The sequence below is a fragment of the Coregonus clupeaformis genome, chromosome 15, assembly GCF_020615455.1.
Source record: "Coregonus clupeaformis isolate EN_2021a chromosome 15, ASM2061545v1, whole genome shotgun sequence".
Classification (NCBI taxonomy): Eukaryota; Metazoa; Chordata; class Actinopteri; order Salmoniformes; family Salmonidae; genus Coregonus; species Coregonus clupeaformis.
The window spans coordinates 18,112,892-18,136,653 of NC_059206.1; the positions used below are offsets into that span (position 1 = coordinate 18,112,892).

The window sequence follows — 23,762 nt, forward strand, 5'->3', positions numbered from 1 at the left end:
GTATTTTGGGTGATGGACCATTCTTGATACGGGAAACTGTTGAGCATGAAACACCCAGCAGCATTGCTGTTCTTGACACAAACCGGTGCGCCTGGCACCTACTACCATATCACGTTCAAAGGAACTTAAATATTTTTGTCTTGCCCATTCACCCTCTGAATGGCACATTCATTTATTTGGGTAACAGAGATATACACAAACTTGTCTCAAGGCTTAAAAGATCCTTCTTTAACCCGTCTCCTCACCTTCATCTACACACAATCCATGTCTCAATTGTCTCAAGGCTTAAAAATCCTCCCCTTCATCTACACTGATTGAAGTGGATTTAAAAGTTGACATCAATAAGGGATCATATATTTCACCTGGATTCACCTGGTCAGTCTATGTCTTGGAAAGAGCAGGCGTTCCTAATGTTTTTAACAACTACAGTAGTTGAAACTACAACCACACATAACAAGCTTCCAGAGGTGCAGCCTGCCCTGAGGTGAATCATTATATGGAAGTGAGGTGATTTACTTCAGTCTGTAGAACTAGGGGGGAGATGGCCTTTCCTGTCAGGATATATGACCCCTCCAGGGTGGTGACTTTACAGCTGTCACACAGTGTACCTGCACTAAAATATTTATGTGCTGCTGCTGCATCACATGTCGCCCAATGCTGGAGTTTTAATGCTGTGACAGCAGCATTACCCAGAGAAATCAGGGGAAATGGAATGCAGTGGAGAGAGAGGCATGTCACAGACATTCACCTATATAAGCTGCTGCTAGTAGGGATGTGACCAATGGACCATTTTTTGTAACATTTAAAATGGCAATTTTTAAAAGCGTTTTCTGTTAAAACGATAAGAAAATGTAATACAATTCCACGTGAATTCACAATGCTAATATATCGGTCGGCAGTGATTTCATCTTCTGATTTAGCTTGTTGTAGCCTGCCTGCTGCTAGCTACAGGTAACTGCCAAAATAAAGGAAACACTTGTTTAAATGAGGGATACAAAGTATATTGAAACCAGGTGCTTCCACACAGGTGTGGTTCCTGAGTTAATTAAGCAATAAACATCCCATCATGCATAAAAATGCCCAGTTGCCCATTATTTTGGCTACCATGGCTAGAAGAAGAGATCTCAGTGACTTTGAAAGAGGGGTTTTAAAGGAACATAGCGGGTTTAACACTAGAACCGCCAGCCTTTCAGGCTAAAAGTATCCGCTAGAGAACATTGTCAAGCGTCCCCATATGCCTGTCCTCGTTGGACCCCCCCTTCCAGACAATGACGGGTCAACATTCTAACAGTCTAATAAATACATTACATATATGCCATCGGAAGAATAATCATTTGGTTGTTTTAATGAAATATCTTAGGTAACATTAAAATAAAAAACAAATATTTCAAATTGTGTTATTTGACAAAGGTATGCGTCTTAGAAACTGCAGAATATGCTCTTTCTGATGCTATATAGAAATCTAAATGTTTTATCTGCATGTGACTGAAGGAGGATTTGATAAAGTGGTGCTCCTTTCATTGCCTCTGTCAATTCCAAGCTGTGCCCAGCTCTTCATATACAATTTGACAATAGATAATAGCCAATTTAATCTTGTCTTTAGGCTAACTTTTATTGTGTGAAATTAGTTTGGGTATAGTTTAGGTGTATTTTCGATGAGCCGGCCGCTCAGGCTGACTGGCATCATTTGTTTACCTCGCTCATCAACTCGGAGAGTCAAGGATATGTTTTGCATTATTCTAAAGGCCTATTGCAACACTTAGCATGTTCTTGTTTCCCTTACAATAAACATTATAAACAGGGCGTGTGTGTGTTTTCAGGCCGATGCAGAGGGACAATAGGTCCCTTGTTAGAGAAGAACAGGACAGGGTTGCAGAATTGGGCCGGTGACTGTATTGGTCCTCTCTCTGTGGCACTGTCAATGCAGACACACCAACAATCTCTTTCTACACACACAGTCACCAGTTCTCAACCCAATTGAACACTTATGGGAGATTCTTGAGCGGCACCTGAGACAGCATTTTCCACCACCATCAAAACACCAAATGATGGAATTTCTCATGGAAGAATGGTGTTGCATCCCTCCAAGAGTTCCAGACACTTGTAGAATCTATGCCAAGGTGCATTGAAGCTGTTCTGGCGACACGTGGTGGCCCAACGCCCTATTAAGACACTATGTTGGCGTTTCCTTTATTTTGGCAGTTACCTGTAAACTTACAAACACAGGGATGGAATTTTACCTAGCTAGCTAGCCAGCTAGCTAAGGACGTTGGGCACTGCACTGATAGTTTGACAGCTGCTGATGAAGTTTTAGACACGTTTCCAGCAGTCAGTCCATACTTCACCATGTTTCCAAAGCACCAATCACTACGTTGTAACGTTGGGTCAGCTAAAAGCATAGTGCAGCAGCAGACTCACAGAGCAGGCTGTTCGCGGCTGTCGCTTGCCTTTCTCTGCCATTTTTCCAACTTAACGACAATGACGTGCGGAGAGCTTTATATCCATGGCAGATCATTTGAAAGATGCATATCTCCTACTAACGTTACAGCATAGTTGCATTAGGTATGTTATTTTTTGTTGTTGTTGCCTATGATGATGATGATGATGATGATGATGATGGACCTATTAGTGGTAGTTTTGTGATAACAGCACTGTGATAAACATTTTGTGGATGTTTTTATTAACGTTAACGTCCTAATTTCATTTAAATGTTTACACCCTTAGTAGTGGTTGCTGCTATTATTATTATTATTGCTGCTGCTCAGTCACCCAGTCACTGGGTCTCCAACCCCCTAAAAAGTTTTAGGAACTCAGACGGGGTCTCAACTTACTGTTGAGTTAGAATAGTAGATGCAAGTTCGAAATTTGGTTGTGCATCAGCAATCGTGATCTTGTTATGTCAGTCACTGAGTCACTCAATTAGTCATGTCAGCAAACAAGTTTTAGATTGTTAAATTAGTCTAGCCCGCTATCGTGGCCGAATACCGACACTGCAACAAAATTTCCCCATGGGGACAATAAAGTAAGTAAGTAAGTAAGTAAGATCACGCAGGGCACGTGCCCAGGGGCCCTGACCGCCAGGGTGCACCCATTGATTGTTAGTCACTCTCACTAAGACATCATTAACATGGCAACGTGTAGAATTGCAGGAAATTAGCTTTACAATTATTATTAATTTTTTTAATCACCACCCCATGCCAAAATGAGTATAATTGCAGGAAATTAGGTGTACAACTTTTTAAAAAATCTCTGCACCTCATGGCAAAATGTGTAGAATTGCAGGAAATTCACTTTAAATCATACATTTCTCGTCGGCGTCTAGAGGGTGGACCACTAAAATGTTTTGCACGCTTAGGGCCCCCAAAAGGCTAGAGCCGGCCCTGCCCACATCTGCATATCTATCCCTACTACCACTTTATCCCTGCAAATTGATAGGATACTGGTACTGACCTTGTACAGTGCCTTCGTTAAGTATTCAGACCTCTTGACTTTTCCACTTTGTTACGTTACAGCCTTATTCTAAAATTGATTAAATAGTTTCCCCCCCCTCAAATCTACACACAATACCCTATAATGACAAAGCAAAAACAGGGTATACATTTTTGCTCATTTATATAAAACATGTAAAACTGAAATATCACATAAGTATTCAGACCCTTTACTCAGTACCTTGTTGAAGAACCTTTGGCAGCGATTACAGCATTGATTCTTCTTGGGTATGACGCTACAAGCTTGGCACACCTGTATTTGGGGAGTTTCTCCCATTCTTCTCTGCAGATCTGCTCAAGCTCTGTCAGGTTGGATGGGAGCGTTGCTGCACAGCTATTTTCAGGTCTCTGCAGAGATGTTCGATCAGGTTCAAGTCCAGGCTCTGGCTGGGCCACTCAAGGACATTCAGAGACTTGTCCTGAAGCCACTCCTGCGTTGTCTTGGCTGCGTGCTTAGGGTTGTTGTCCTGTTGGAAGGTGAACCTTCGCCCCAGTCTGAGGTCCTGAGCACTCTGGAGCAGGTTTTCATCAAGGATCTCTGTACTTTGCTCCATTCATATTTACCTCGATCCTGACTAGTCTCACAGTCCCTGCCACTGAAAAACATCCCCACAGCATGATGCTGCCACCACCATGCTTCACCGTAGGGATGGTGCCAGGTTTCCTCCAGAAGTGACGTTTGGCATTCAGGCCAAAGAGTTCCATTTTGGTTTCATCAGACCAGAGAATCTTGTTTCTCATGGTCTGAGAGTCTTTAGGTGCCTTTTGGCAAACTCCAAGCGGCCTGTCATGTTCCTTTTACTGAGTAGTGGCTTCCGTCTGGGCAATCTACCATAAAGGCCTAATTAGTAGAGTGCTGCAGAGATGGTTGTCCTTCTGGAAGGTTCTCCCATCTCCACAGAGGAACTCTAGAGCTCTGTCAGAGTGACCATCAGGTTCTTGGTCAAACTCCCTGACCAAGGTCCTTCTCCCCCGATTGCTCAGTTTGGCCGGGCGGCCAGCTCTAGGAACAGTCTTGGTGGTTGAAACATCTTCCATTTAAGAATGATGGAGGCCACTGTGTTCTTGGGGATCTTCAATGCTGCAGACATTTTTTGGTACCCTTCCCCAGATCTGTGCCTCAACACAATCCTGTCTCGGAGCTCTACGGACAATTCCTTTGTCCTCATGGCTTGGTTTTTGCTCTGACATGCACTGTGGGACCTTATATAGACAGGTGTGTGCCTTTCCAAATCATGTCCAATCAATTGAATTTACCACAGGTGGACTCCAATCAAGTTGAAGAAACATCTCAAGGATGATCAATGGAAACAGGATGGACCTGAGCTCAATTTCGAGTCTCATTGCAGGGGCTGAATACTTACGTAAATAAGGTATGTTTTTTATTTGTAATACATTTGCAAAAATTTCTAAAAACCTGTATTCGCTTTGTCATTATGGGGTAGTGTGTAGATTGCTGAGGATTTTTATTTAATCCATTTAGAATAAGGCTGTAAAGTAACAAAATGTGGAAAAAGTCGAGGGGTCTGAATACTTTCCCGAAGGCACTGTATATATGTACATTCTCGTTTTACTTCGTCTGATTTTTTAAAATTATTTTATATATCTGACCTAGTATCAATTCTGTGCTCTTTAAGATCCTATTCTGGATTTTTACCTTTGATATTAAACACTGCATTGTTGAGGTGCTTGTAAGTAAGCATTTCGCTGTACTCTTTTACACCTGTTGTATCCTGTTTATGCAACAGATCAACTTTGAATTTGATTTGTTTGTGACAATAGGTTTATCAAGGCATTATCAATGCCAACAGCAATTATGACCTGCTTTCATGCATGTACAGACTTGCATGCATGAAAGCAGGGAACTAGCATAAAAATGGTGTTGTGTAGGCTAGTATGTGTGTGTAGTTTATGACATGGTGGTACTCACCTCTTGCACAGAGATCGGTAGGATCACACGGCTGTAAGATAAAGAAAAAAAGATAAACATAAGAAAACTACGATTTTCTACCAGTGTTTTGATTTGATTTATTAGGATGCCCTTTAGCCGACGCCAATGGCGACAGTTAGTCTTACTGGGGTCCGACACATAACGAAAAATACATTACTGACAAAATACTTTACAATTTACATTTAAAAACATCAACATGTAGTGTACGCACGCACGCACAAATCTATCAGTTACACATATCAGTGTCACACAACGAGACAAAAAAATAAACATGCAAGGGGCCCTTGCAGTAAACCACACCATATCCATGCCTCAGCCTGACTTGGCTGAGTTCAACCAGAGCCAGGAGTGACCTCCAGTAACCCCACACACATTGAGACTTGTCAGTTCTTCATCATTCAGACCACTGAGCTGAACATCCTCTAATAGGAAATAGCTAAAATGAACTGACGATTTTCCACAAAGTTGACTTGAACATTTAATTTGGGTACTCATTCAGCTTGTTCTGGGAGGATGAAGAGAGAGGCCTCCCCTACACAGTGCTTTCCAGTGAATGTCCACCAGAGCGGTTGCCAGATAATTGAATGTTCATTTCTCTAACAAATGTTGCCTCCAACATAGTTTTAGAGAATTTGGCAGTACGTCCAACCGGCCTCACAACTGCAGACCCTGTGTATGGCGTCGTGTGGGCAAGTAGCTTGCTGATGTTAACGTTGTGAACAGAGTGCCCCATGGTGGAGGTGGGGTTATGGTATGGGCAGGCATAAGCTACAGACAACAAACACAATTGCATTTTATCAATGGCAATTTGAATGCACAGAGATACCGTGACGAGATCCTGAGGCCCATTGTCGTGCCATTCATCATCCGCCGTCACCTGATGTTTCAGCATGATAATGCACTGCCCCATGTCGCAAGGATCTGTACACAATGCCTGGAAGCTGAAAATGTCCAAGTTCTTCCATGGCCTGCATACTCACCAGACATGTCACCCATTGAACATGTTTGGGATGCTATGGTTCGACAGTATATTCCAATTCCCGATTTTAGCGAAATGTAATCCATAGAATAGTCCTTTGGAGGAAGGATTGTTGACATACTGTATATTTGACATTTGTAATTTATAAACATGTATTAAAGTTGGCATTGTAATGACATTTTGGCTTTATACAGGCCTCCTTTAAGACTCCATAACGTTTAATCTGTAGATGCTACAAAGCGAAAATTGGTGTCATATGAAGCTTTACCGCCTTCTCTGTAATATGAGTAGTATTTTGATTTCAATAAAAACATTGACATTAATTTATGAATATTGAAAAGTAAAACATGAATATTGAAAATATATCATTTTAGATTTGGCAAATGTTTCAACAGTCAAATGTCAACTTGAATGGGAATGTATTCTATTATCTATATTTCTATTTCAATAAGTTTTCTATTGAAGATTCACAGTTTAGTGGTTGGGAATATCCATTGTTTTAAATTAAAGTCAACATTCTCTGATGTGTGGACCTTCAACCATCTTCGTGGTACCTTTTGAAAGTTGACATTTCAAATTTTATTCACATTTTAGTTCATTTATCAGGCAAAACATGACACCCACCCTGTATTCAAGAGCATGCGGTGTCTCGACCGATGGTGGGCACAACAGACACCTCTGAAGATGTAGCTTAGACCCTATTTTACAACATACACTGAGTGTACAAAACATTAGGAACACCTGCTCTTATGACAGACTGACCAAGTGAAAGCTATGATCCCTTATTGATGTCACTTGTTAAATCCACTTCAAATCAGTGTAGATGAAGGGGAGGAGACAGGTTAAAGAAGGATTTTTAAGCCTTGAGACAATATTGTTGTATATGTCTGTTACCCAAATCAATTAAATTCAAAAAAAGAATTCAGACATGGATTGTGTACATGTGCCAGGGTAAATGGGCAAGACAAAAATATTTAAGTGCCTTTGAATGGGGTATGGTAGTAGGTGGCTCAACAGTTTCCCGTATGTATCAAGAATGGTCCACCAAAGGACGAAAAGTCAACTTGACACAACTGTGGGAAGCATTGGCGTCAACATGAGCCAGCATCCCTGTGGAACGCTTTCGACACCTTGTAGAATCCATGCCCCGACGAACTGAGGCTGTTCTGAGGGAAAAAGGGGTGGGGTGCAACTCAATATTAGGAAGGTGTTCTTAAAATGTTTTGTACAATCAGTGTATATGAACATATATATATTTCTTTATAAAATAGTTTGACAACTCTAAGCTTTCAAATGATAAACTCAACCGTTTATCTTTTTCAGTGATGAAGACATGATGTCTCATGGTAGGATGGAAAATGCAAAATGGGTCAACTTTGAGCAGCTCCATCTCCTGAATGTTTTGGCATTCAGGTTCAAAAAGTCACTTTCTGACCACTTTTACCATGGGCAAACATGTATGGAAGGTTTTGTTTAAATCAAAATGGGTGCAGTCAGAAAGCGATTGAAATCATATGGAACGACCCCATATGGAAATAAGTCAAAGCACTATCATTTAATCTTTCCAAAACAAACAGAATCCAAGGAGTGGCTGCAAAATCCCACAAATCACAATTCTGTCCTCAGTTCAGAAGGTTATTTGAAGTGAGTCAAGTCAGCACATTTGCACTCTCCAGGATAAGAGGAGATATGGAGACATGTTTCGTTTACTCTGATAGTTAGTGTGCTGTGCTTTACACACCTGGTCAATTTATGAGACACACAACCTGCTGTGTCCACTGCATGGTCTGCAAATACGACATACCGGTTCTACATATTAGAGCAATTACAAGCCCTAGCTATGGTAACAGACTTCCCACAGACATCATAATAAAACATAATACGGGAAAGCACAGAACCGTCCATGGAAAGACCTTTGGAAAAGGCAAACAGATTTATTGATCTTTCAGTCATGTCCCCAGTAGTGTCATTCCTGTATCACCTGAGGAATATCTGGTGAGCTGACTGTTCAGTCACCACCCATAGACCTTATATGGAATAGGCACCGCTTTAGTTGTCTTGACAACTGATAGGGGATATGTCCTGACACCCTGAGCAAAACTACAGTACACACAACTTGAGCCTGGGTCTGTTGGGGCATTAATCAATTTAAATGTAGACAGCCCTAAATCAAATCTGGATGACACACTTGGCCAGCATGTCAGGAATGACTTGGCCAGCTAGAGATGCACATATAAAAACAAATTAAACCGCATTGAGCAATACAGTCATTGCATTACTATGCTTGCTTGGTGGTGGTGATGTGACTCACACATAATCAAGCAAGCAAGACAACGGGGGAGGATAATTTATTGGCATTTGATTATAATGTCTTGATGATGCAGCCAAACATACAGAAGTGTGAGTGAACTGAAGGCTGGTAGCTAGCGATATTTGGTTGCCATGAAAACCGCTGCACCTAAAGAGACAAGCAAACATTTAAGCTTAATAAAATCGTCAGGGAAACCCGCGCGTGCACCCGGCAAGTAAAGTCAGACTGGGTTAAAAGCCTCGGCACTGTCGGCAGCTTGCATGTTTCGCCAGGAAAGAGTGAACGGATAGTTTGAACACAACACCACAGATACTGTCTTCAACAACACGGTCTAAAAATAACGGACTAGGTAGTTGCTGGCTAGGTAATTGTAATTAGCTTAAGTGTAATTTAGCCACCCAAGCTGATAGTTAGCTTGCACGATTTACTTGGATAAGTGAACTAACGTTTGATAGCAAACTAACTAGTTTGTGCCGACTCGCACATTAACTGTCATTTGAGTTGTATGGTATTTTGCATTTCGTAGAAACATTTCACTGACGGAGTCTGACTATCTCTTCTTGTTTAACGGAGCCCCCTGAGATGGAACCTTGATAATCTGTCACTCGCGAGACCTAAGTTTATGGCACCATGTTGGCTAGTTAACTAGCTAACCTCTATGCTAACTTTACAGATGTAAAGACACATAGCTACCCCGTTAGTTAGCTAGTTTCCTCCATTCAGATTCATTCAAAGGTAGCATGCTAGCTATCGCTGTTGTCTAGGCCTAAACACCGGTATCATGAAGACACATCCTGATCCACCCGAACGCTCACAATATACTCTCAACTGCCAGAAATACACACACTTCTTTCACATTATAGCCACATTGTCTCAATAAATTGCCTTACAAAAGACGACGAAATTATATGTTAAATACTTCAACTCACTATTCCTTGATAAGCACCATCTTCTCCTCCCGGGCTGCGGCTGCGCAAGGCTCTCGACGTCACCCGGAATTATCAACAACAAATTGTTTCCGCCCACGGGAGTCGTCGATTGGTCAGAACTTGCATACCATGTTAAAGGGATGGAGAATGGTTAGTGCTATCCAGAATCCTTTCGACTCCCTACTCCAAACTCGGTCCTCGGGACCCCAAGGGTTGTACGTTTTGTTTTTCCCCCTACCACTACACAGCTGATTAAAATAGGGCAAAAAACTAAATGTGCACCCATTTGGTTCCCGAGGACCCATTTTGGGAAACGCTGGCCTAACCTTAACCCTTACCATTTTAAATGTCAACTTCAATGGGGTAGGGACGTCCCAAGGATCCCGGATAGCACAGACCGATGGAGAAGGGACGATTAATACATTTTGGTATTTGTGATCAATAATGTGTCATATGTGTTGTGTGATATATGGCTCTGGTTCGGACCATAAAAATGTCAGAGTTTCCAGAGGTTTCTCTGGGCAATAACTATCCCAAATGGCAGTACAGGTAGACAGTACTTTTCTAAACCTATGTCACTTATCTCAATATTATTGGTAATACAATCATTACATTTCCATAACCACAACCTGTATATGGGTTTTGCTCTAAAGAACCAAGATTTCATCAGCCAAGTCCTCACTTTCAACAAGTATCATCACAGGCACACCCCATTCCATCTCTTACTGCTATGGCAAGCTTTATCAAATTCTTATTTTATAGTCTATAAAGTTGATCACACTATAAATGTCATGGTTGAGGGTTCAGTTCTGTTCAAGAAGACAGGAGCAAAGTCCAGGCAGGCAGTAATATCCCTGTTAATAACCATTACAATGAGACAACAAGAGAGCAAAACTTTTTTATTGAAAAGAATTTACTGAGAAAAAACTGAGATGCATCTTTAAAGGAGAGTCCACTGGTGCAAAAGGTATGTTTTAAAAATACATTGAAACATTCAATAGTAAGAGAGTTCATGCTTTCAGAATGACACTCCATTTACATAGAAGTCTTCTCACATGCCTTTTCAGCAATTGAATAAAAATACGATTTTGTATTTATTTATTTGTGTACTGGTTTGCTTTTTAATATATAAAACATGTAATACTGATGACAAAACACTGGATTTAATTTACAAAACAAAATAACAATATAACAGTTACAGTCCTTTATAATAACAATTATATTCAAAGAAATCATAATTAAAACAATTTAATTTAGCATTTTCTTGACTTACACAAACAGCGAGTGTTTTAGGTAGAAAGTAAAAACACCATATTGGTATTTTCAGTCATTGTAACAGTCTCCGAGCCTGAGACAGTCTGCCTGTATTAAGGTGTCTTTACAGTGTAGGAGGAGGCATGGGGCACCATAACCCAGGGTTATTATTACAGGGTTCTATCTGATCCTCTGTCCTTCAGTGACTGCACTCTTCTCCTCTATGACCTAGCCCTGCTCTGTCCTTCCTGTCCTCTCCACTAGGGGGTAGTCAGTCACCGCAAAGTGTCCCACTCCCACTTTCTATGCAACTAATGCAAATCGGAACTTTTTGGTGGTCCCCAGTAGACCTTCTTGCTAGTGTAATGTTCAGTCCCTTTCATAGCTTGCAGCCCAGCTAGTATAACCCACCAGAAGAGCCTTAGAGTCAGGAGCAGTTATCTAACCATCTCTAACCCTGAAGAGTCTCTAACCCACGGCTCTCCAACCCTGTTCCTGGAGAGCTACGGTCCTGTAGGTTTTCGCTTCAACCCTAATCTAGCGCACCTGATTCTAATAATTAGCTGGTTGATAAGCTGAATTAAGTTAGTTATAGCTGGGGTTGGATTGAAAACCTACAGGAGGGTAGCTCTCCAGGAAAAGGGTTGGTGAGCCCTGCTCTAATCCCTCTCAGCATTTAGAGGAGGGGAAGTACTTCCCAGGCGAGGGGAACTTGAAGCCATTCCCAGATGGCAGTCTGACAGGGTGTGGGGGTGCTCCGGGACTACCTCCCCTGGAGGAGTCCGTAGCAGTCTGAGGAGGAGGCGCCACTGGTCGTTTTGAACCCAGCTTTCGATGTCCGTTAAGCGGGTTGGTGGGGCTCTGGGGCCCTTCAGCGTCCTGGTTCTGGTTGGTGGACCCATATCTTGGAGAGAGGTGGAGGAGCCCCAGGACATCTTTTTGAACCATGCTCATCTTCTTCCCCCCATCTTGGAGCACTCTGCCTGGGCCAGGAACCTCCTGCCTCTGGGTAGCATTGGACCAGAAGGTTTTCAGGTTGTGGATGGCCTGGACCCTATCGTCCACCAGGCCTGCCTGTTTCAATCGGCCCAGGTCAGGGGTTTCAGCCGGGCTGGAGCGGGACGAGGTAGAGCCTGTAGAGGAGTAGGAGAGGGCTGGGGATGCGGCCAAGGACGGGAGGCTGCCGACTGGGGAAGGGTGGCCTGAGCTGGGGGAGATGGAAATGCTGTTGGGGGAGTGTGAGATGTGGGGGGTGTAAGGGGAGCTGGGGTATTTAAGTCTGAGCTGCGCATGGATGTGGGGGTCTGGTGTTCTGGAGGGTGAGGACTGGGGGTGAGAGAAAGAGAGGGAGGAAGAGAGGGAGGATAGGGCCGGGCTGTTGTAGCCGGAGCTGATCTTCTGTAAGGACGAGCAACGAGAGGGGGGTTTGGGCCTGGTGGAGAGGAGAGGGGTGGAGAGGGGTGAGAGAGGGGTGGAGAGGGGTGAGAGAGGGCTGGAGAGGGAGAGAGGTGAAGCCCGGGCCTGTAGGCTTGCTCTACTACTGGGTCTGCTGAAAGCGCTAGTCTCAGACGAACGGAAGCCCAAACCACCTCCGGTGGGGGTCAGGGTCGGAGTCAGGGGGGCTGAGGAAGGTGTACATTCTGGTCCCCTTAGCCCCTTCTCCCCTCCCCCATTGCCTGCCCTTCCTGTCCTCGCCCTCTGGAGGCTCTCCACAGCCTGCATGTGGCTCTGGGTCTCTGCCAGGATCCTGGTGGCCAGTTCCTGGGGGTCCAGAGGGGTGAGGGGTGGCTTGTCTTCCTGAGACTTGACTGTGCTGTCTGTCTCTGTACTGGACTGGTCAGACTCAGAGAGGACCGCCTCTGTACTGACCCCCTGACCTTTAGACAAGCTCAGAGAGCTGGGGAGGAGAGGAGGGGGAGATATGTTTAACTTGATGTGACAAGTTGGTCAAGTTGCGAACAGTTAAAGCAAACAAGTGTCTTTTTAGCCAAGTAAGAAAAAAAAAGCAACAACTTACCCCTGGGACTTAACGTGTGTGTTCGGGCTGGGGGGTACTGCCAGGGGCGGCAGGGGGACTTTGAGCGGTGAGGTGGGAGTGCTGACACTCCCCTTGGAGGAGACCGAGACGGGGTACTCCCTCCCTGCCGCGCCTCCCCTCCCTGCTCCTCTAATGTGTCTGTGTCCCCCAGGGAGGGACAAGGTGTCACACTCCCTCCCCCCTCCTCCCCCTCCTCCCAGAGGCTCACTGCTGATGATAGAGAATCCTTCATATTCATCCTCCCCCTCTGTCCCTCCTCCTCCTCCTCTGTGATTCGTTAATCTGTTTCTTGACACGCCTCCTGTGTGTCGGTGAGAGACTCCTCCACGGTGCAGCTCCTGCTGCCGCGAGCGCTGGCTGATGACATCACTTCCTGCGGGTTCAGGGCGGGACAGGAAGCTGAGAGAGGAGGCGAGGGAGCTGAGGCTGTAGAGGGAGATTGCGTCGCAGGAGAGACTGTCTGGGCCGCCAAGCGGGGGGGAGAAGGGAGGCTGGGGGAGGTTGAGGGGAAGGGAGGCACACTGGGAGGAGGAGAGAGACTCTAGAGAGGAAGAGCTGTCCAGGCTGAGGCGTCTGGGGAGCTCTGTGGAGTCTGCAAGGGAGAGAGGAGAAGATGGAGAGGTGAGACAGGGGTAAGATGAAATGGTGAAGCACATTGTAAGTATAGGAAGTCTGGATGCCAGGCTATGTGACCAAAATACATACTGTAACAATGTAGAGTTAAGAGAGAGGGCTTGGAGACCCTTACCAAACAGTGCCAGTAGAGACTGCAGAGCAAAGTGCATTGTCCGTCTGCTAGCCTGTTTACCAGTCTTCAATAGCACCTCCTCCTGTCCTGCCTCACACAGGTCAAAACCTGGAGGGAAACAGAGAAGGGAAAAGAATGACACACACACCTAACGCTTAGGCTTTAGTTCAATGGGCTAACACAGTCTTGTGACATGCAGGAGACCTGGGTTCTAACTTGACACACCCACACTGGCTCTCTAAAGATGAGATTGCCTGCCACTGCTATTATACAAGTATATCTAATTCTCAGTGCGGTGATGACTCACCCAGCGCAGCCAGGAACTCGTGACAACCAGGAAGTCTCCACAGCTGGACACTAATGGACACCTGGATGGGAGCCAATGAGAACTCCTGTTCCTTGTCACATGTCTGTTGCTGAACTAATACCTGGTGGAGCTGGAGACAGGGAGAGGTAGTTTATCAGGTTATTGTAGCTTAGGTCACTTCTGCCCTGTCCTACTTTTTTGCCTCAGTATGAGTTTCTCGTGCCAGAATGATACAACACACAACTTACCATTCCCACCATATTTTTAACAGCCTTCAAGTGGTGGGTAGGAGGAAGAGCGAAAGAGATAGAGGACTTAAATTGTTAGGAGCAGACCATTAGAAAGTAACAGATCTTGTAAACGAAGACCATGCAAGGACTACCACTATTTATAAGCCCTAAAAATCACAGCGGCTATGATGATATTGATATTGACCCCATGCAAATATTACCAGGCCCATCACATGCATATTCAATAATATTTCTGGGGGAGCCACTTTTGTGAAACAACCAAACTGGGCAAGCTGCCAATCGCCATAGCCTACCCATCGGAGAACAGGGGTTGGGGGAGTCCCAAAGTCGAATTGATTCATACATGATATCAAGTTGATTCATATACAGTGGGGAAAAAAAGTATTTAGTCAGCCACCAATTGTGCAAGTTCTCCCACTTAAAAAGATGAGAGAGGCCTGTAATTTTCATCATAGGTACACGTCAACTATGACACAGTAGGATTTTAAATGAATTTATTTGCAAATTATGGTGGAAAATAAGTATTTGGTCAATAACAAAAGTTTCTCAATACTTTGTTATATACCCTTTGTTGGCAATGACACAGGTCAAATGTTTTCTGTAAGTCTTCACAAGGTTTTCACACACTGTTGCTTGTATTCTGGCCCATTCCTCCATGCAGATCTCCTCTAGAACAGTGATGTTTTGGGGCTGTCGCTGGGCAACACGGACTTTCAACTCCCTCCAAAGATTTTCTATGGGGTTGAGATCTGGAGACTGGCTAGGCCACTCCAGGGCCTTGAAATGCTTCTTACGAAGCCACTCCTTCGTTGCCCGGGCGGTGTGTTTGGGATCATTGTCATGCTGAAAGACCCAGCCACGTTTCATCTTCAATGCCCTTGCTGATGGGAGGAGGAGGTTTTCACTCAAAATCTCACGATACATGGCCCCATTCATTCTTTCCTTTACACGGATCAGTCGTCCTGGTCCCTTTGCAGAAAAACAGCCCCAAAGCATGATGTTTCCACCCCCATGCTTCACAGTAGGTATGGTGTTCTTTGGATGCAACTCAGCATTCTTTGTCCTCCAAACACGACGAGTTGAGTTTTTACCAAAAAGTTATATTTTGGTTTCATCTGACCATATGACATTCTCCCAATCCTCTTCTGGATCATCCAAATGCACTCTAGCAAACTTCAGACGGGCCTGGACATGTACTGGCTTAAGCAGGGGGACACGTCTGGCACTGCAGGATTTGAGTCCCTGGCGGCGTAGTGTGTTACTGATGGTAGGCTTTGTTACTTTGGTCCCAGCTCTCTGCAGGTCATTCACTAGTTCCCCCCATGTGGTTCTGGGATTTTTGCTCACCGTTCTTGTGATCATTTTGACCCCACGGGGTGAGATCTTGCGTGGAGCCCCAGATCAAGGGAGATTATCAGTGGTCTTGTATGTCTTCCATTTCCTAATAATTGCTCCCACAGTTGATTTCTTCAAACCAAGCTGCTTACCTATTGCAGATTCAGTCTTCCCAGCCTGGTGCAGGTCTACAATTTTGTTTCTGGTGTCCTTTGACAGCTCTTTGGTCTTGGCCATAGTGGAGTTTGGAGTGTGACTGTTTGAGGTTGTGGACAGGTGTCTTTTATACTGATAACATGTTCAAACAGGTGCCATTAATACAGGTAACGAGTGGAGGACAGAGGAGCCTCTTAAAGAAGAAGTTACAGGTCTGTGAGAGCCAGAAATCTTGCTTGTTTGTAGGTGACCAAATACATATTTTCCACAATAATTTGCAAATAAATTCATAAAAAATCCTACAATGTGATTTTCTGGATTTCTTTTACTCATTTTGTCTGTCATAGTTGACGTGTACCTATGATGAAAATTACAGGCCTCTCTCATCTTTTTAAGTGGGAGAACTTGCACAATTGGTGGCTGACTAAATACTTTTTTCCCCCACTGTACATGCTATTTAAAATACTATTAACATGGATTATCAAGCTACTTGATTCTCGATTTTAGGACACTTGGGGTTATCAGAAACGTAAAAATAATTTGATGAATCTTTGTAATCTGGCCTTATCTTAGTAATAGCACAAAGATATGTCAAATCAGGTAATGCCAAATTCCAGTCTGAAGGAATTATGTTTTGGGGTGATTGAAATGCATCAGAAAGGTACTGGAAAGTTCAGGAAAACATCAGATCAAATTGTATTTGTCATATGCACCGAATACAACAGGTGTAGACCTTACAGTGAAATGCTTACTTACAAGCCCTTAACCAACAATGCAGTTTTAAGAAAAATAAGTGTTAAGTAAAAAATAGATAAGTAAAACATTTAATAAAAAATACAAATAAAAAACAAATAATTAAAGAGCAGCAATAAAATAACAGTAGGGAGGCTATATACAGGGGGTACCGGTACAGAGTCAATGTGCAGGGGCACAGGTTAGTCGAGGTAATTGAGGTAATATGTACACTACCAGTCAAAAGTTTGGACACCTACTCATTCAAGGGTTTTTCTTTATTTTTACCATTGTAGAATAATAGTGAAGACATCAAAACTATGAAATAACACTCTTGGCATTCTCTCACCTAGAATGCTTTTCCAACAATCTTGAAGGAGTTCCCACATATGCTTAGCACTTGTTGGCTGCTTTTCCTTCACTCTGCCGTCCGACTCATCCCAAACCATCTCAATTGGATTGAGGTTGGGGGATTGTGGAGGCCAGGTCATCTGATGCAGCACTCCATCACTCTCCTTGGATACCTTTGTAGTGGTATCCAATTGGTAGTTACAGTCTTGTCCCATCGCTGCAACTCCCGTACGGACACGGGAGAGGCAAAGGTCGAGAGTCGTGCATCCTCCGAAACACAACCCAACCGAGCCGCACTGCTTCTTGACACAGTGCCAGCTTAACCCGGAAGCCAGCCGCACCAATGTGTCGGAGAAAACACCGTACACCTGGCAACCGAGTCAGCGTGCACTGCGCCCGGCCCGCCACAGGAGTCGCTAGTGCGCTAGAGTCACTGGCCCAAACGACGCTGGGCCAATTGTGCGCCGCCCCATGGGTCTCCCGGTCGCGGCCGGCTGCAACAGATCCTGGACTCGAACCAGGATCTTTAGTGGCACAGCTAGCACTGCGATGCAGTGCCTTAGACCACTGCGCCACACTGGAGGCCCCTATTTAGATTTTTGGAACACTTTTTTGGTTACTACATGATTCCATTTGTGTTATTTCATAGTTTGACGTCTTCACGATTATTCTACAATGTAGAAAATAGTAAAAATAAAGAAAAACCCTTGAATGAGTAGGTGTGTCCAAACTTTTGACTGGTACTGTATATATATATATACACACATGTACATACGTACGTACAGGTAAAGCTACAGGTAACTGCCTAAATAAAGGAAACACCAACAAAAAGTGTCTTAATAGGGCATTGGGCCAACACAAGCTTCCAGAACAGCTCCTATGCGCCTTAGCATAGATTCTACTGGTGTCTGGAACTCTATTGCAGGGATGCAACACCATTCTTCCACAAAAATAACATGATTCCATATGTGTTATTTCATAGTTTTGATGTCTTCACTATTATTCTACAATGTAAAAATCAAGAAAAACCCTTGAATGAGTAAGTGTGTCCAAACTTTTGACTGGTACTGTAAACGTAGAGAATGATCATCAAGCAATCTTTTTGTTTGATCTTCTGTGGAGAATCAATTTATTTCCCCAGTCCTTCTCTGCAGATACATCACTCTGTCTTCAAGTCCTGAACAGCTTGTGTGCATCCTAGATGGAAACAGATGACACGTACGTGTTCCTGAGAGTCTTCGATTTCAGGCAATTGTTCAAAAGATTGAGCCAAATTCGTAGGAAGAAAACAATTTCAAGATGCGCTAGAAATCTGTTTTTGCCCCAGCCGCTATAGCGAATATCGAAGGTTACTCACGTAACCACAGTTCTATAAAGTAAGCAGGCCATTCAGCTGACTGAGGAAGACATTCATTCAGATTGCCGCGAGCCGCCAATTCAGTTGCAGAGACACGCAGTGACCATGCGTGAAATAGAGCATACAGCATGTAAATTAACCAATGTATGTGTTTGTGTGTCTGTGTGCATTGAGGCCTACCTTGTTTATGAGCTGTTCTCCAGTCTCAGCAGCACTGACCAGTTTACAGAGGGCCTGGAAGGCTGAATGAGGCAGACCTGGACGACAGAGAAGATTGACTGATTGATAGTTTTCCATGTAGGGACTGGAGTATAGTGCTGTGCTGACAGTCTGATTGGTTGATTATTTGGTTGAATAATTGATTACCTAGTAGTGACTGCAGAGTGGTGCTGCAGAGCTGCAGCCGGTCTCCAGGGTCGGCCATAGGGAAGAAGACAGCAGCGGGGAGACCACTGCTGGTGCCGGGACAGTCTAACCGGAACCCCACGGCTGACAGCAGGGCCTGCCATCCCGGTACACCACCAACCTGGTGGGTTTATAGAAAACAGTTATTCATTAAGATAACACAGAATAACTAAGTAATGAGAAACACCAAATACCTTACACTGAAGTAAAGAGCACACACATGTATGCAAACACACATACACACACACCTTATTCTCCACGCTCTGTTGCAAGGTGTACATAGCATTAGTCTGACCACTCTGTATACGCTGGAGAGACTTCTCAACCTGAGGGATGGAGGGTAAATCACATTATTAGGAAAGGTTCTTTAAAGTCTCTTGAATGGACATAGGCGATATGGCAAACGTTGTATATGTTTATTACCAGGTGCAGAAGTACTCTCAGGGAGTCTCTAGCCCTCTCAGGGTATTGGAGGATCTCTGCCAGAGCCTGGCCAATCAGAGACGAGGGGCTGTTCAGCTTCACATCACAGCCAATCAGCATGAAGCCTGAGAGAAAACAGGAAGAGGAGTGAATAATGTGTGATGTGTGTGTGTGTGTGTATGTGTGTGTGTGTGTACTAACCCGCCCAGTTAGAAGGGTGTGAGAAGTGTGTGCTTCTCTGTAAAGTCTTCATGGCCTCAGTGAGAGCTGTGCTGGCCTTGGTCCCATTCAGCAGCGCTGTGTAGAAGCTGTGTGTGAACACCTTGGAGGCTGCCACTGGAACGGGCCACAGTGACACGCACACACACTGCACCCCCGCCGCAAGGAAGGCACGTGTCAGACCCACCACCCCGTCAGCTGTCACCCTGCTAACACACTCCTGGTACGACCTGAGTGAGGAGAAGAGAGATAACAAGATTATAAACATAGGCATACGGCATGAAAAATACAAAAACTGCTTCATTGATAATTAGGCATATGTGTGTGTGCCTCACCCCAGCACCACCAGTTTGATAGGCAGTCTCAGGTCCAGTATGTCGGCCGCAGTGAGCAGAAACTCCTGAAGTGGTGGACTGTCACACACACCCTCTGCGTCACACACACTTCCTCCATCCTCACTCCCATCCTCCCGTAGCTCTGTCCTTGCTCCCACATCCCCAGTCTCGCTTGAAAGCGATCCTCCACACGGTGCACTCTCCTTGGGCCGTGTTCCTGAGTCCATCCCTGGATCCTGGCTGGGGGAGAGAACCAGGGCCGCCAGCTTCCAGGAGACATGAGTAGCAAAGTGAACACACTCTGCCTGGCCCATGGCTGCTAGCACACGCTCCTAAACATAAAAGATAAAAGAGAAGTGAGGAGAATGTTGTCTGTTTGTGCGTCTCAGTAAATCACAGTAGGAGTAGAACACACACTCTTTCTTTTTAGTACCTTTGTGGCCTGTGTTCCAGTGAGGGGCTGGCAGCCCAGCAGTTCCCCCAGGCGGAGGGCCTCGTCGTGGGCAGAGGGCAGCGGACCCCACAGCCAACGCTCCATCACCCTGGAGGGCAGGCGCGGAGCCCCCACTACTGCAGTCATGGAACCCCCGCCGCTGTAGAGGAAGGGAGCCCCGCGACGAGGGTAGGACTGGAGGGAGAGGTGGGGAGTCAAACACAATCAATGACACAATTATTATTATGACAGTATTGTTATTAATATGCCATGTATTATCAGTATATTGAATTGTGCAGGTTGTGCTGTTGTCTTGTATAGTGTGTGTGTGTGTGTGTGTGTGTGTGTGTGTGTGTGTGTGTGTGTGTGTGTGTGTGTGTGTGTGTGTGCTGTAGTATACACCCACCTTGGCTACAGGCCCCAGGCTCCCTAAGGATGGGACAGCTAGAAGGTTGAACCTCTCATACAGGTATTCATTAGAAGAGCTACCTTTGAGCAGAGCGAAGGGAACCAGGTACAGCTCTCCCTCTAACACCAATAACAACTGTCTGTGTCTGCCTACTGCACCACTACTGGGCATCAGCACCTAGGGAGGGAGGGAGGGATGGAGGGGAGGGGAGGGAGGGGAGGGAGGGGAGGGGAGGGAGGGAGGGAGGGAGGGAGGGAGGGAGGGAGGGAGGGAGGGAAGGGAAGGGAGGGGAGGGAGGGAGGGAGGGCGAGAGAAAGGATGAAAGAATGAGTATAGACAGATAGATGTAATTCGATCTCTATCAAATGGTAAATGTGTGTTGTTAGGGTAAACACACACACACTCTTACCCCCTCCATAGGTGCAATGAGCAGGTTGTGAAGGGCTCGTAGGGGGTGTTTGGCGAGGGGGCTGGGTGGGGGCCTACAGGGTAGAGAGGGGGAGGATGTCTCTCTCACTGGAGACACTGTAGAACTGACCAGACTGGACAAACTCTGACTACTCCTGTAGAAATATGCAAAAGATACTTGTTGTTTAACAACTGGTGCTGTCTACAACAAGTAGATATTGCATAGGAACATACGACATGACACTCTCTCCATATAAATATCAGACTTTATTTTAATAAAGATTTTAAATATGGTGACATTTCAGTGTTTCTGCAGAAAACACCCACCCACCTGTTGAAGAGGTTGTTTCTGGACACCATGCGTAGGTAGCCTGTAGGGTCGCTGGCTGAGGTCAGTCGTTCCTCAAACTGCTGTTCTAACAGATCACCTGCTTCACTCTCTGTCTCACCGCTGTTACATGCACGCACGGACGAACGTGAGCGCGCACACACACACACACACACACACACACACACACACACACACACACACACACACGGTAAGGTGCTGCTGGCTAGGCCAGCAGTACTGCAGTGGTTGTCAGTGAGAACAATTTGTGAGGGGGAACATTTGCTGACACAACACAGAGGTCCATTACAAAGTAGCCTGCAGTGCTGGCGCCGATGGAAGCTGCGTGTGGTATTACACTTTACTACCCTCCAAGGTGTGATAGTCTCTCTCTCTCTACTTTATTAAAATATTGTTTGGCGCTTCACTGACGTGTAGCCAGTGTGCATTGTGTGTGTGAGAAAGCGAGAGAGGCTGTGAACTTCCATTATCACTTGGAGGGGTGCAATATGTTACCTCTGATTAGCCCATCCATTCTACAGAGAGAGCGAGAGAAAGAGGGAGGGAGGGAGGGAGGGATGGAAGGAAGGAAGGAAGGAAGGAAGGAAGGAAGGAAGGAAGGAAGGAAGGAAGGAAGGAAGGAAGGAAGGAAGGAAGGAAGGAGAAGACAGAGTACCGAGCCAAGCGATAAAGCAAGCTTGCAGTCTATCAGTGAAGCACTTCACAATTTTTGAATAAAGCAAAGACCATTGCAAGGGCAAGACACACACATACCTGCTGTAGTAGTTGTCAACTCCCAGAGCCTCTCTAGCTGCAGTGATGTGCTGGTCCAGAGTCTGACAGCCACTAACTCCTCCCCCCTGGATCTCTGAGGCCTGCAGCTCGGATCCTCCCTCTCCCAGGTACACCTCATGGAACTTCACTATACCTGCACACAACAGAGGGTGAAGGATCATAGGTGTGTGTATGTGTGTGTGTCTCTCTGTGTATAAGTGTGTATGTGTGGGTGTGTGTGTACCTACCTGTGCCTGGTGCCAGTAGCCAGCTGTAGAGGTACCCTGCGGCCAGAGAGTAATACAGCACCAGTGACTTCTGACTGTTGACCGTATTCAGGATGTGTTCTACGGTTACCGGGGAGTAAGGGTCAGGGGTCGGGGTATAAGGATCAGAGGTCAGGGGTTGGTGACCCTGCTGTCGCTCTACCAGAAGGTCAGCGAACGCCCGGGTCCGACCCCGCTCTGCCACAGCTAAGGCCTCATCATAATGACCTGAAGAGGAGAGGAGAGGAGAGGAGAGGAGAGGAGAGGAGAGGAGAGGAGAGGAGAGGAGAGGAGAGGAGAGGAGAGGAGAGGAGAGGAGAGGAGAGGAGAGGAGAGGAGCGGAGGATGAGAAGAGAGAGAGAGAGATGGATGAAAGAAGAGATGGGAAAGTGCAAGTAGACAAGTAGAGAAAGAGAGAAAGAGAGAGAATGAGAGACAGGAAGAGAGAGAGAAAGGGAGACAGGAAGGGAGAGAGAAAGGGAGCGAAAGAGAGAGAGAGGAAGGAATGAAGGAAGGGAGAGATAGATAGAAGTGAGAAAGAGTGAGAAAGCGAAGGAGATGGATAACAAGAGAGATTACAGAAAAACAGAAAGAAAGTAAAGAGAGAGTGTTACCCAGGCTGACGAGGACCCTCTGGAGAGCCTGGTATGAAGATGTCTGCAGGTCAAACAGAGTCAGTCTGTAGTCTGAGCTGAGTTGGGCTTCATGACGAATTGACTCAAACAAGGCAGACGCTCTGTACAGCTGGAGAGAGAAAGATAACACACACCTACATCACACATTAATTCACACCTGAATAGACACCAATGTGGCACCCCCATCGTGATATACACGCAATTAGTTATCATTTTCAATACAGGGAATCACAAAACCCCTAAGGTTAGAATCAGAGACTGCGGTTTCATAGTCAACCAGCAGGTGTCAGCAGGACTCAAGAGAAGCAACAGTGAGTTCTGAAACGCAGAGGTTTGCACCTGGTGCTGGGCCTCCTCCAGGTTGCTGCTGGCCCACAGTGACAGGCCCAGACGGTGACGGATCCTAGCCTCCTCCTCTCGCCTCCCACACTGCTCCGCTAAACGCAGACCTGAAATAGAGAGAAAGAGAGGAGAGAAAAAGAGGGAGTCTCAAAACATCATCAAATCACCCTCTCCTCTCCTCCCTCTTTCTCCAAAAACCATGTCTTCATTCATACTCTCTGTCGTTGTCACTCTCTCCGCTTACCTTCCTGCAGGTACATGACAGCCTGTGTGTAGTTCTGTAGTGCATGGTGTGTCCTCCCCAGGCTGCCGTACGCCAGTGTCTTGGCTGTGAGGTCATTATTCTGTGCCGCCACACTCAGGTGCTGCTCCTGATGACATCATGACAGACGGAAAGGTCAAGTCCCAAACCATTTACCTGACAGAACACGACCATGGCAGAGAGGAAGAGGCGAAGCAAGAGGGGTAACTGGGCCCAAAATCTGTCTTCTCCAGCAGGTGGCGATTTTTTATTGTTTTTTCTCACCAAGCGAGGAGTTTTTGTATGGAGGTCAATGAGAGAGTGTTGAATTTCGTTAACAAAAAATGTAATGGCTTA

The 23,762-nt window shown here is 45.4% G+C and overlaps 2 protein-coding genes across 4 annotated transcripts in view; both read right to left on the bottom strand.

Annotated features, from left to right (window-relative positions):
- The window catches only part of LOC121582234 (phosphatidylinositol transfer protein beta isoform), an 18,656-nt gene extending 8,923 nt beyond the window's left edge, over positions 1-9,733 (bottom strand). For all 3 annotated transcript variants that reach the window (XM_041897909.2, XM_041897910.2, XM_041897908.2), the window contains exons 1-2: positions 9,659-9,733; positions 5,419-5,449 (exon numbers count right to left, since the gene is read on the bottom strand). In XM_041897909.2, coding sequence (XP_041753843.1) covers positions 5,419-5,449; positions 9,659-9,678 — 51 coding nt within the window. In that variant the 5' untranslated portion in view covers positions 9,679-9,733. The remainder of the gene's footprint in view (positions 1-5,418; positions 5,450-9,658) is intronic.
- Positions 9,734-11,475: 1,742 nt separating this feature from the next.
- LOC121582239 (tetratricopeptide repeat protein 28-like) overlaps positions 11,476-23,762 on the bottom strand; it is a 70,255-nt gene continuing 57,968 nt past the window's right edge. Inside the window, 22 exon segments of the mRNA XM_041897913.1 lie at positions 11,476-12,355; positions 12,358-12,404; positions 12,454-12,501; positions 12,550-12,809; positions 12,930-13,542; positions 13,699-13,806; positions 14,006-14,135; positions 18,368-18,444; positions 18,554-18,713; positions 18,841-18,918; positions 19,016-19,140; positions 19,217-19,464; positions 19,570-19,901; positions 20,003-20,197; positions 20,409-20,588; positions 20,821-20,974; positions 21,151-21,270; positions 21,922-22,075; positions 22,170-22,415; positions 22,802-22,931; positions 23,162-23,271; positions 23,409-23,535. Coding sequence (XP_041753847.1) covers positions 11,582-12,355; positions 12,358-12,404; positions 12,454-12,501; positions 12,550-12,809; positions 12,930-13,542; positions 13,699-13,806; positions 14,006-14,135; positions 18,368-18,444; positions 18,554-18,713; positions 18,841-18,918; positions 19,016-19,140; positions 19,217-19,464; positions 19,570-19,901; positions 20,003-20,197; positions 20,409-20,588; positions 20,821-20,974; positions 21,151-21,270; positions 21,922-22,075; positions 22,170-22,415; positions 22,802-22,931; positions 23,162-23,271; positions 23,409-23,535 — 4,416 coding nt within the window. The 3' untranslated portion in view covers positions 11,476-11,581.